The following is a 13752-nucleotide window of genomic DNA, read 5'->3' on the forward strand; positions in this document are numbered from 1 at the left end:
CTGGTGTCAACACATGCCCCCCAATTTTGGGATATAATATTATATTCCAAAATTTTCTTCTCTTGTTAGCACCTTCATAGGTCCCGAGCCGATATCCTTCCAAAACCGAAAAGAGTCGTTACCACAATCATGATCTTTTCTTCTGGATTTTATGAGATTATTCCCCATTTTTTCAGGATTCACCCTAAAAAAGTCATTATATACTCGCTTTAGTCCCCTTCGTCTTCTTCACTAAGCCAACAAAAGCTTTTCATCGCCGCCGGAACCAAAAATCGAATCTTTTCCCTTCACTCGCACGGTGGCCACTTCACCACTCCGTCACTATCAAGCACCAGTTCAAGATGCTCTAGATCATCAATGGCGATAGTGTCTTTCATTCCACAGGTATCAAGCACCTTCATTATCTACTATTTTTCTAGATCCGATCTAGTTACTGTGCATTGAACCCTCGTTCGACCCTTGACCTCCTTGTAGGAACTTAGAAACAATTTCCTAATTCCCATAGCCAATACTCAAACAAGTTATTTCCTAGGGCCCATGGGTGATGAGGATCCAACAGACTTTATAAATGCTGAAACTCAAGGGGTTCCATTCAAGCATGCTGCAATGAACCTGTCAGATTGGAAAACCACCTTCCGCCCATGGCCAAATAACATCTCCGGCTGGAGATCCTAGTATCTTCGTGTAGCAGCCAAAAAGGACAAGAATTGGGAGGATTCCAGAATCGGCCATTGCATCAAACTTTCCTTGGCCGAAATGGAAAAGAATGAGCCGTTGTTAGTAGCCTCCGCGTACTTCTGGTTTGATGCCCTGAATACATTTTTGTTCAACCACGGCCCAATGTCCCCAAGCCTGCTTGATGTCTACCCTAATCAATCCTTTCATCTTGAGGACTAAACCTTCTCACAGGGATAAATAAAAGAATATGAATATGTAGTCTAGGTATATTGCCTCTTACAGCAAGTCATCTGTTTGCTCACTGATGAAGAACATGCCCTTCCTAAATATGTTGCTGGAGAAGTTCATTTTCTATGGATCTACTGCAGGTCCTACGATGAACATGTTAGTTTTCACTGTGTACTTATCCCAGGGCAATAAACTTCCCCTTGGAAAATTCTTGCTTGGATCTGTGTACCGCTTGATGCATTAGACAGTGACCAAATTACAAGCTGGCGAAACCATTGGAACTAGTGGCCCTTGGTGTTTCCTTTAGTTTTGGCTTACCATTTATATAGCCAACAGTCAAGGGATAAATTTTCTTTCCTGTACCTGTTGGAGGTATGCCCTAGAGGCAATCATAGAGATGATGATATTCCATTTGTATCCATGATTTGTATATTGTGTTCATTGAATATCCATTAAAGGCTACTTGAATTGATTTGCAATTATGTGAATTGTATGTGAAACTCTTTACTTGTATGGTTATTCTAAAGTTGTCCCTAGTCGGAGCTCATGTGAGGACACACATGAATATTAGACTAGCACATGTATTAGTTGATGACTATGTTTCACAAGTCATGGACATAGAGATGTTGAACTAATAATGTGGACACATGTGGAGACATGTGCTAGGACTGACCCAACACGAGAAGTAGTTCTCTCTTTAAACAACATATACGCTTTGTCCTTAGACCTGAGATTGTCGCATGTATTCTAGACGTGGATCGACCTACTTAGGGGCTATCAAACACTATGCCGTAACAGGGTAGTTATAAAGGTAGCTTTCGGGTTTGTCAAGAAGCATGCTATGAGACATGGTCAATCAAGATGGGATTTGCCCCTCTCTGATTGAGAGTGATATCTCTGGGCCCCTCGAGTGATCGGATCCGAAAATGCATGGCCATGCTACGTACGGTTAAGAGTTAACCTACAAAGGGATTCCGAATCACAGGATCGAGAAAGAGCGGTCGGCTTGAAGCTATACCAAATATCGTGAGGCAAAGGGAATAGCATGTATATTATGTTGTGATGGTTCGTCTGATATGATCTTCGTGTACGTATAGGAGTTGGCACGTCTTGCTAGAGGCCGCTACTGACTATTGGGCCGAGTAGGAGTACTCGGGCCATGTCTATACGTATCCGAACCCATAGGGTCACACACTTAAGGGGCTGGAAGCCCAATTCAGATCTGATCTGAGTTGGATTAGGTTTAGAAGTACTAATGGGCCTCGGACCCAGAGGCCCATCAGGAACCTCTATAAATAGAGGGGTGGGGGCGCCCTAGGGTTTACACCTTTTTGGCGAAACTCATCTGCCGCGCCTCCCACGCCCTCGCCTGTTGCAACTCACGGATCTAGCAGTCCGGCTTGCGACGCTTCCTCCCTGCACGTGTGGATACCTTGGAGGTGTTGCGCCTGCAGCACTTGGACGAGCCGCCGCCGAGCCACGACGAGCCGCCGACGAGCCACGACGAGCCGACGACGAGCCGCGGCACCGGAGGCGATCTTGCTGCACGTGGACGAGCTGCTGAGGAGCTGCTGGACGTGATCGACTACGTACGACTACGTTGATCGACTACGTACGACTACGTGATCGTCTTCACTGCATCGACGCATATCTACATCTTCCTCACCAGTAGTGCGTCGAGTGGTAATCCCGTGATCCTTATATGGCAGTTCTTCCTGGTTTTACGTGGTAGAAATTTTGATTTGTGCTAGTGTAGCCTACCTCGTATCCCAACAGTACCTTCCCTACCAACTATGCTAAAGAAGCAGAAGAATCCTGTTGCCGATGTGAATCCTATGGAGAAGCTTTATCAAGTATTACAGCTTGTGGATTCAAAGAAGAAGACATAGTATGTCGTGCATATGAATTTACCAACCAGCCAAACTCCATCTTCCTAGAGGTTGGCCCATCAGAATTGCTCAAAATGGCTTTTAAAGCGGCTGTAGCTCCTTGTATTCTTCCAATCAGTTTTGCCAATGCCCAATCTCATAAGCCCTCTTATGAGTTTTGCCATCCTTCAGTGTTTTCTCATCAGATGGGATTTGGCCAAGTCCCAATCGGCCCATTTTTTATTGATAAAGTTAAGGCAAGGGACATGGTCACCACTAGCTCTAAATATGAATGTTTGACTGCCTTGACTTCATCAGTTCCCTCATGTTATTGGCCAAGTCAGATTGGTACTAAAGTATCATCCGAGTCTTTTAATCAAAAGTGGAACGAATGGAAGAGTCACCTGATGAACCGGGCAGTAGCACATTACCATTCGATGAAGAGGTAATTGCTTCACTTATTACTTCATTCCTCCTTTTTTTTCCTTTAACTTGTCATAATATTTCATATTTTCCACAGGAAATCAAAGATGATGCCCCTCTCGTGAGCTTGAGTGGCAAGCTGATTGCTTATGGCCCTCCTACTTCAGCACCAATCTTAGGAGCCGATGCCCCCCAAGTATCTGATATGTCCAAGACTCCTGCAGTAGGCAAGCACAAGCCACCATCCAAGCTATTGAGCAAGAGGAAAAAGAAGGCCATCTGTCACCAATTGGATCTCCATCGGCTTCAAAGGTATAATAGCTATTTCGCTTTTGTCTATTTGTCTCCTGTTTCTAGTAACACCTTGAACCTAATTGGCTATAGCAAGCAAATTCACCACTTCCTGATATCCAAGAGCCAGCAGCCGATGGAGCTCTAGAAGAATCAGCAGCAGCTCAGGAAGAAACACACCTCCAGTTGAAAAGAATGGTCTCATCGGTACAGTAATACTAATTTTTCCTATGAATTTCTCCTTGTTTTGAACTAATAAATTCTTTCAACCTGCTGTTAATGGGAACATCGGTGTAAGCATCGGCACCAGCTCCTTCGTTGAACACAGAAAGCCGAGAAGACCATCTCGTGCCGAGCCAACAGCAATCACCAATCCAAGAAATCCCCTTGGTAATATCTTAGTCCATGCAATCCAATACTCCTGTGTTAACACATTCTAACCACACTTATTTGCAAGATGAACCATATGCTGAAGAAAGGACTACTCAGCCAAAAACACCTCCAACGTCTATGCAATCACCAAGAATTACAACCGATGAGGAAGACCCTGAACGGGGTATCCAGCAACAAGAAATCGCTCTTGAGGTATGTAAATTATTTGCGCCTGTTGAAATACTTGACTCTTGATCTAACCAATTTCATCCACAAGCTATCAATCCATCAGTGTCAAATCTCTTCTCGTTTAGTATAGAAGAATTTACAGACGAGGAAGATTGTGCTCAAGCCATTCAATGAAGAATCATCCAAACATAAAGGATCAGCTATCAGCCATTCTGCAATTGCTGCGTCATTATACATCTGGGCTACTGGAGAATGCTGAGCTGATCCATAGATTACTCAGGCAAATCAGGACTCATTTGATCGATGGATTAATGGCATCATTAACTCTTGTGGCCTTCGTTGAATCACACTATTCCGAGGTCCAAAGAGCCAAAAAGCGCATAGCCAATAGACAAGCTAATCATCAAGCCAAAGCTCAATTGGGCACTTTCAAGTCAAAGGCTAAAGAATTGAAACAAAAAATTGATAGCCTTGATGCCTCTCTCTCTCTTTCCTCAGATGCGCAGAGTCTAAAGGCCTTGGAAACCGAAAGAGATCTGCGGATGCTTGAACTGAAAGAGTAATAGCAGAAGCTCAAGACAGGCTCAATAATTATCCCCTTGTCATCCAGGAGAAGAAGAAAAAACTGTCCGATTCCATCAACCAAGTGTGTCATTAGCATCGGCAAGTTAATGACATCCTAGGCTCTGATGAAGAAGAGCTCCAGTTGATAGCCAATGTTGACCAGATCCGCCAGCGTGTGGTAGAGGCCATTGAAAAGGTCTTGTAAAGAACAATAAATTCTACTTTAATCTTTGCTCTTAACTTGTGCACCATTATTTCACCCTCTGAAAGTGACCCTTCAATCCCATCTTTACTTTTCTTGACCTGACACAATGAATTTCCTTTACCACTCTAGGCTAGGCCAAACCTCACAAGAACACTATTACCGTGACGATCTGTGAAAGCTGAAAGACTCCTGCCATTATAACTCACAAGACTCTTGTACTGCCTTAGCTGCATACTAGCAATTTTGCTATAGAAAAACCAGTAGTGCTAGCACCTTTCAACACCAAGGACCATGGCTTAGAAAATAGGACTTGTAGGCTGGAAGCTCATAATACTTGAAGCTCATAGCAAATCCATGAACACCAGATGCCAGAAGAATTCTCGTGAAATAGACTATAATGCTCCTTCCCTTCACAGCCTCTTTTGTGAAGCCAGGAGGTCATGATGCGAGAAGAATCCTCATGACGTACCTCCATTATCATCTCTAGCGAGCTTCTCGAAGATGCCAGGATAGAAGGAGATCTCCTCTCGTCAAACTTGTGCTTCCTCTTGTATTTTCTTTATATTTTTTTCTAGAGGCGATATCCCAAGATATCGGCTACCTTAGAGATGATGAATACAATCATCGGCTTTTGTAATCCACTAGTATGAAAAAGTTCGCACTATCAATGTAACTTGTATTGGCAATACTTTCCATTCGAAATCCAGATATCATTTACATATATATTTTTTATAATAAAGGTGATATCAATAGATATCTGCTATCTAAGGTGATGAATTACTCATCGGCTATTATAAACTGTCGGCTCTGATTTATTACCTCTGAATATTGCAAACTAACAAGTCAGCCGACAGACACGTTTTCATCTATGCTTCCTCATCATTTGCTTGACCCGTCTAGAACAAGAAGCTTGCAGCATCCATGAATTCATTTTCCTCCCAGACTTTTCCAGTCAAGCAGCACACCTTGTCAGACTCCCAGGAGGGAACATCGGCTACGACGATGATAACAGTTTCATCAGCCGGCACAATTTCCACCATATCTCCATCCCATTAAATCAACAGCTGATGCATCGTGGACGAAATATAGCAATTCGCATGAATCCAATCTCAACCTGGAAGAAGATTGTATGACCCCTTGCCATCAATAATGAAAAAGGTAGTAAGCAAGGTTTTGCTACCAATCGTCAATTTGACGTTCAGGACCCCTTTGGCTTCCGATCTCTTCCCCTCAAAATCTTTCAAGACCATGTTAATCTTGATTAAATCCTCAGGAGTCTTGCCAAGTTTGCGGTAAGTAGTGTATGGCACAATGTTGACACACTACTAGATTTTTGGCATATTGCAACGGAGGAAAAATGTGGCAATATAGCAAAAATTGTTGCAATAGGTAGCATTTGCAGCAAAGTCAGGTTGGTTGGTAGTCATGGCAAGTACCTCCGTTGCAATAGCACATTGCAATGGTTTTTTTGGTCTGTTGCAATATTATGGTAATTGCCACACACTCGTTCGTTGCATTATAGAATATTTCAACTATTGATGCCGTGGTATTAGCATGTATGGCCATGCGAGTAGGTATTGCTATAGTATGTAGTTGCAATAGACGGACACTGTGGCAATATGGTATTTTGCCACGACCAACATGGTGGCAATAGAATATATTGCCACGCATATTTTAGCGTTGTGACAGATCCTATGGCAACACAATTTCTTTCATGGAAATAAACTATATTGCCATGGAAACATGTTTGGTGGCAATAATTCATTTTGCAACGGAAAATATTTCGTTGTGATAGATCCTATGGCAACACAATTTATTTCATGAAAATAAACTATATTGCCATGGAAACATGTTTGGTGGCAATAATTCATTTTGCAACGGAAAATATTTAGAAGTAAGAAAATATGTTGCAACAAAATATTGGTGAAGGTTATTAAGTATTATTGCATCTTTTTTCTTTTATGGCAATAAGTTGTTTTGCAATGGAAAATATATAGAGGCAATAAAAGATGTTGCAACAAAATTAGGTCGTGACACACTATTTGTTTTGAAGTGATATACATTTGTAGCAATAACTTATAGCGACGAACTAGAATTGTTGCATTTATTTATTTTTGCACCAGGAAGATGTATTTCTTTTTGCAACAGGAAGATGTTTTTCGCAACACATTGCATTTTATATATTTGGATATTGAATCGTTTGTGCAACAAAAGATTTCACCAAAATATGAATTGCATCACATGAATATAAAATGAAGCCATCCTGACAATCGTAAAGTAAAAGTGTCAAATACATTCTCCAAATCGAAAATAGTTCATAACTAGTGTTAGGTGATCAACAGTACTAAATCTATCTTATGTAGGCTACAGCAAGCATGCACTATATTGATTTTCCTTGTGTCGGCCATGGCATGACTCCAAGTCCGTGCGATCCATTCAAGATGAATGTTCCTGTTAAAAAAAAGAGAAAGCAGTGCATCAACAAAATTCAAAATTCAGAAACAAGCAATCGCTCATGAGTTCTGTTAGTATCCAATCAGCAAAGATCTTTCACAAAATGCATATAGTTCAGCTCAGGAAAGCTCAAGCAAGTAAATTGTAAACAAAGATTGGGAAAAAGATATTACTATAAGCTGCCACACATGCTTCTGAATGTGTGGCAAAATACATGCTTGTGAATGCAAACTGCCACAAGAGTATGTGTCATGAAACTCTCTAACAAAAGTATGTTACATCATTACAAACTACAAGGGTATCAACAACATAAAGCTAAATAATATGTGTCAGTAAATTCTTATGAGTCTAATAAACTATTGTTCAGTTGATCAGTGCTGAAAATTGAGTCAAAGACGCAAGAGAAAACACGTGAACAATTAAAACTAAGGCACTATCCAGCTAATGTATAAAACTGCTGCATTGTATCCAAGTCACTAGTGGCATGATTCTTACCAATGTTTAAGCGAGGAAAATTCACCCCCAAGAATTACATCAACATCCATGCTTTGGTGTTCATCTGCGATATCCTGTTACAAAATGCTTGATTTCTGCGTAGTCTAATACTTCCTCGACATTATGAAAAGAATAGCTCCACTTTGTGCTTATCAAATCAACAAGGAACTCAGACTGCTTATTGCCATTAGTCTGCCAAACAGAACCATAGAGGTATTTGAGTGTTACATTTATTTGGAGCAACAATAACAATATAATAAGATTTGCAAAGCAACATGAACCATGTGCATGTCACTTTGTAAGAAATGAGTCGAAGCTTAGTAAGGGGATAGGATTGGGGCAGTCACGAATCATAATGGGTGCAGAAGCAACAGTTTTATTGTCTCGTAGCTTGAGATACTTCCATAAGAACATCAAGTCTTTTAAACAAATTCAATGTTGCTTTACTAAGTGATCATAGATATTAAAGTTCCAATTTAGTTATATCGGAGAACATCTGGAAAGAAAAAGATTTAAGTTTCCAAATAACATAAACATGCTGAACTCATGAATCATATGTGTAGTGATAACATAACAGACTTCGAGAAAATGTCTTGGATGATGTTTTACCTCAAAAACAAATAAATCTCCAGGCTTCAGAACTGAAGATAACCCTTCACAAAGATTAAGCAGATGCTCAAGGCCGTCCTTGCCTCTGTCAAGCGCCAACTTTGGTTCATGCCAACCAACCTCAGGTCGCAGTCGAGGTAGATCATCAGTTGGTATATACGGGGGGTTACTAATCACACCCATGAGTTTTCCTTTCACATCTTCCAGAGTTTCGAACCATGAACCATGCCTTATTTCAACTTTATCCTAATTTCAACATAGCAAAACTCTAATCAACAGTGAGTTTCTAGTACTTCCGCAAGGTCAAACAAATTGAACTATTCTTAATAATTATAAACCCGGACTTTCTAGTTTTCCCTTTTACTTCCTAGACCTTTATTGACACTACTTAGGGTGTGTTAATGTGTCGCTCATAAATCTTTAGGTGGATAGGCTATCAGAGAATGATAGATACAGCATGTGCCAAAAATGCAAGCTGTAAATTAGCAGTTTGATACCTCGAACAAACATGTGAGCCGCGTTCTTCCTCAATTTCAAAGGGAAACACAATCCCTAGGCTCATGCTCACCTACATTCCGTACCTCTAGACATTGAGCCGCGCGACCTCGACGGCCACCTCGCTGACATCAACTGCGAACACCTTCCCCTCGGGTCCGAGGTCCCTCGCCATGGCCACGACGATGGCGCCGCTCCGGGTGCCGAGGTCCGCCCACCATCCATCCGCGAACCCCTCCACATTCCTCACCGGGCGGCGGCTGGGGCCGGGTGGGTCGCCGGGCGGAGGAAGAGCGGGGCGGGGTGGTGGGGGCGGCGACGGGGGCTGGGCGCCGGGGGCCGGAGCCAGGGTCTAGTGGGGGTGGGAGCTGGGAGCTGGGGGCCGCCAGGGAGTAGCCGCCACGGCGCTCGTGGGAGTGGCACGACCGGGGTGGCGGAGGGAGGCGCGAGCGGGAGGGACCTGGTGACGGAGGTGGACGGGCGGAGGAGGGTGCCGTGGTGGAGGCGGTGGCGAGGGCCTGCCGGAGGTGCAGCGCGAGGGCCATGGCTGGGGGCTAGGGTTGCAACGGCCGGGGGAGGAGAAGGTTCTAGGGGTTAGGGGTTTATGTGGGGGGCGGGGGGCATGGAGGATTAGTAGGCTTGGTTGTAACGCCGCGCTACTGACAGGTGGGTCCACCACGTTTATGTGCGGCGACTCGGTTTGATGTTCCTTGTTGGGATTACTGTGAATGTGACCGTGTGAGGCTGCCGGGTGGGCCTTGAGGGTGAGGCTGGCCATAAAGATCCCTGGCAGGTGGGGCCAGAATAATGGGTGTCGCATTGTTAATTTTGTTGAAGACAAACTTTGGGAAAATATCAAAGTAAATGAAAAGGAGATGGTAAACAATTAACCAAGTGGTTTTGTTTTACATTTTCTCTTCAAAATGTTACGATTCGACCATGATCCGGGACGTACCAAGGTTTGACCATGTGTTTTTGCAAGTCACTCACTGAGCTAGAGTCAAAAGTTGAAAAGTTTTCAAAAGTTGAAAAGTTTCCAAAAAGTAAAATGGTTTTGAGCTAACATTTGGGATCCAAGAGTTCATAAGCACAACTCATGTACTTTAATAAGGTGAATCAAGAAAGGAAGTGATTATTGCAATGGAGCGTTAAGTGGCAATTTGAAAGGGATGGATAATGTGGCATGATTCTAAAGTGCTAAAGCACCCTCCACCCTAATACATTAGTTATACGATTCGTGCCGGTTTCAATTTCGCGTTGCAGCACCATGGCTTCAGATCAAAGAAGCCGCTCCCAATTTACTTTTTTGTCATTTTGAAGAAAAATTAGCTCACTTCTATTGTGGGCGATACGTGTATGAGGTGGAGCCGAAGCCAACCGTATCCATTGCAAACGGACTATACATGAGGATTTTGGACTTTCGAAGCATGAGTCGTGTAAGGTGGGGTAATTCTCACTGAACTTTATGTGGGTTTTGGAAAACATTAATTTCCCTTGAAATAGTTCATCAAATTCATTCATGGATCTAGATCCTGAATTCATTCATTCATGGATCAAATTCCGTGGTATCGCCGCTTAACCATGCGTGTGGTGACAAGTGGCTGGATTCATACACCCGGTAGTAGTAGAAGCATATTTTGAATGAAATGTCGTGGGCGCTCAATGACGTGGTGCTGGTGACAACTAGTGACGTGGCGTCTAGTCGCCATGCAAGCAACAGGGCAAGAAAATTGTGTATAAAAGAGTTAAGTACAAGAAAGAGAAACAAAACCACAAGTAGCTCAAGGGTAAGTGCGATACGGCCTGTATCAGTTTTCCAAATAAAAATAAATAATAAAAACATGATACACATTTTTGTGAGAAAAAGAATTTTCGTTCTTCGAGTTTCAGCCCAAATTCCGCGAGGTTTGCTGGGGAAAATTGCTGCTAGGATCCTTGTGAGCATCTTTCATGTAACCCCCTTCGAATCCCTCACGAATTTGACTTGGATTTGAAGTTTTTTCGAAAAACTTGTGTTCTTAGTAAGGTCTCGATTTTCTCCAAAATCCGTGATGAATATTTGAGCACTTTAAGATCCACCGCTAACCCTCCATCCATTCCCAAGTGTTTGCTTAATTCAAGGTGTAGTAACTTAATTTAGTACATGTTTTCTTAATTAGTTCCAACTCGGGCAAAAAAATTTCCCCAAGGTCCACCAGTCAGTCCCAAACCCTAATTTGCTATGACCCGCCATCACCACCCCGCTCCCTCACTCGTCTCCCCGCCCAAATCGACACCACGCCCCCTCTCCTCTGCGCGCTACCCCTCACGCAAATCGCCACCGCGCTGTGATGACCGACCCAAAATCTTTCGAGTTAATCTTAATCCGAGTCCTTGATCCTCTCTCTGTCGGCTCCCCTGAGCTTAAGTGCTCAACCTCCAGTTCCGATCCCGACCCGTGAGAAGTCGACCGCTTCCGCCGGTTCCTAAATCCCGACCCCTGAAAACCCAACCAGGACCACCGTTTCCTTCTAAGTCTCCACAACAGTGTCCCTTCTCAATCTTGAGCAGAGGACAAAGCGAGACTGACCGGTGGACCCGCAATCTTTCCCCCGGATCTCCCGAGACAGAAGCACTCGAGCGGCTTGCACCACTTCAGAGTTTCCCCGCCGCGTGGCTCAACTCCTCCGACCCCCGCCGCTCCGCCCCGTCGCCGGCCGCGACCGGATGGATTCCTGCGCCCCCTTCCCCAATCGCAGCGGAAGCCCCTCTGCAACCCTTTCTGCAGCGCCTCGCAGCTCGCGCCCATCATCACCTCGCGCGGACCCCCGGCTGCAAGGCCTGATGCCTCCCGGCTTTTCCGCCGCCTCTCCACAGTCGCGCCGGCCCGGACTGCGCTACGCGACGATTCCTCCTTCGCCAACCCCGACCCCGGCCGCGATAGCCCCATTTCCGCCTTGTCAGAGCTGCGCCCCGGCAAACCACTGCTTCGCTCTCGCCCGCGCAGCCGCAGCCGCCTATCTCATCACCTGTGCAACCTCGCTTATAGCGTCGTTCTCCCTGTCACACCCATCAGATCCACCGCACGACGATGCCCGCCTCCGCCAAACCGCAACCACCGGCAAAACCGCGCCTGCGCTGCCCTGTCTCCAATACCCAATGGCCGAAGGTGTCATCCCCGAAGTCCTGTCCCGCCGCCCATCACTGCTCAATCACCGCCATGGCAGCGCACTCCATCTCTTTTCTTCCCGGTCTTCATGCTGCTCCAACCCTCTCTCTCCCGCGCAGCTATAAAAGGGAACGCCCGAGTCCTACCGGAGTCCCCTTCGCCATCACTGCCTTACCGCCTTGTTCCTCTGTTTCGTGCTCGAGCGCTGCCACCTAGGTTCCTGAGAAACTCTCCTCTCCGCTTCTCCTCAATCCACCCAGCCGCTTGCTCCTCCGCGCTGTGCTAGAGCTGGCTTGTTGTCCACAAGAAGCACCGCCGTCGCCGGAGCACCGCTGAACATTGCCGCCGCCCAAGTCTTAGTGCTTCAGTCCTTCCGCCCGAGTCTGTTCCTTCCCGACCCCAAAGCTTCACCTATAAACCGAAGGTAAGCTGCCGACCCCTTTGTCCGTCTCGCTTGACCCTCTCTGTTCGTCCGACCCCTTTTCCGCCTCGCCCGACCCTCTCTGTTCGTCCGACCCCTTTTCCGCCTCGCCCGACCCTGTCTGTCCGCCCGACCCCTTTTCCGCCTCGCCCGACCCTGTCTATCCGCCCGACCCCTTTTCCGCCTCGCCCAATCCTGTCTGTCTGCCCGACCCGTTTTCCGCCTCGCCCGACCCTGTCTGTTTCGCTGACCCTTTTTCGCCTCGCCCGAGGACTCGGCTGTATCCTTTTCCGTGACCCGAGGGTATATGTGTAAAAATCAGGGACTTCTCTGCACTAAGTCTGAGGACCCCCAGCACAGCCTTTCCTCTAGTCTAAGGGTCAAATCATAAGTTTCTTCCCATCCGACCCTTTTATCTTGCTCTCCACCAACTCAAGTAAACTTCCCCACCTATTCCGTAGCTTTGCTACCAGTGTCCGAGCTTTAACTGCAAGTGTTGTTGAATTAACCGACTAAAACACTAACTCCTGCATTGTATTCGTGTAGAGTTGCTTCTCGCTGACGGCGTCTACGAGCTGTACCCGGCACCAGAAGACATAGCTGTAGCCGAGCTACCGCTTCCAGAAGCCGAAGCCGCCCCAGCAGAAGACCAGTTCCCTTCCTCCTCGCTTGAAGGCAAGCCCCGAAGCATGAACCCAATTTTCTTTCTCTAAACTTACACATGCCTTCCTTCGTTGTATGTGCATTTACGTTACAGGAGTTGTTTGAAATCATAGATGCATGACTTAGTTCCCTTGATCTGAACACTAGCCTGATGAGTCCGAGTAGTTGCATTGCTTAATAAGACTCGGTAAAAGTTGAGTGATTTCCTGTCACTCGCGAGTTATAGGAGTTGGTTGTTCTCCTTCTGGTTACAACTATAAGGACGATGGACGGGGCAGGGTTCTGGTTAACTTTTGGTGGTCGGCTGATCGCCCCGTCTATCTATGGAATCTGTTAAGGCCCGACAGTGGTGGTGTTCGTGATCAAGTGTTTGAAAGTACTAACCTCATACTCAGTATGGGATGGGGAAGCCTAGTACCTGATTGAACCTAAACGTGAGCGGTCGCCCCATTGTCCTTGGAACGGAGTTCCCCTGCGGCCGCACTGTGGCGGATCCACTTCGGATCTACTTGGTTAAACATGATTTAGCCGCATAATACGCGACGCTCATGCCTAAGCCGAGTAAACACGAAGTGCTGTTGGATTTCTTCTGATTTAACCACTTGAACAGGACCATTTTAGCAGACCCACACGAAGGTGAGCGGTTCCA

At 45.5% G+C, this 13752-nt stretch overlaps 1 protein-coding gene across 1 annotated transcript; it reads right to left on the reverse strand.

Annotated features, from left to right (window-relative positions):
- Positions 1 to 7601: 7601 nt before the first annotated feature.
- On the reverse strand, positions 7602 to 9416 carry LOC117846204 (uncharacterized). The gene is given in 4 exon segments (XM_072291817.1): positions 7602 to 7959; positions 8377 to 8622; positions 8945 to 9223; positions 9366 to 9416. Coding segments are annotated over 4 exon segments (708 nt in total). The 3' UTR covers positions 7602 to 7827.
- Between the last annotated feature and the right edge of the window lie 4336 nt (positions 9417 to 13752).

The sequence above is a fragment of the Setaria viridis genome, chromosome 2 (genome assembly GCF_005286985.2).
Source record: "Setaria viridis chromosome 2, Setaria_viridis_v4.0, whole genome shotgun sequence".
Lineage (NCBI taxonomy): Eukaryota > Viridiplantae > Streptophyta > Magnoliopsida > Poales > Poaceae > Setaria > Setaria viridis.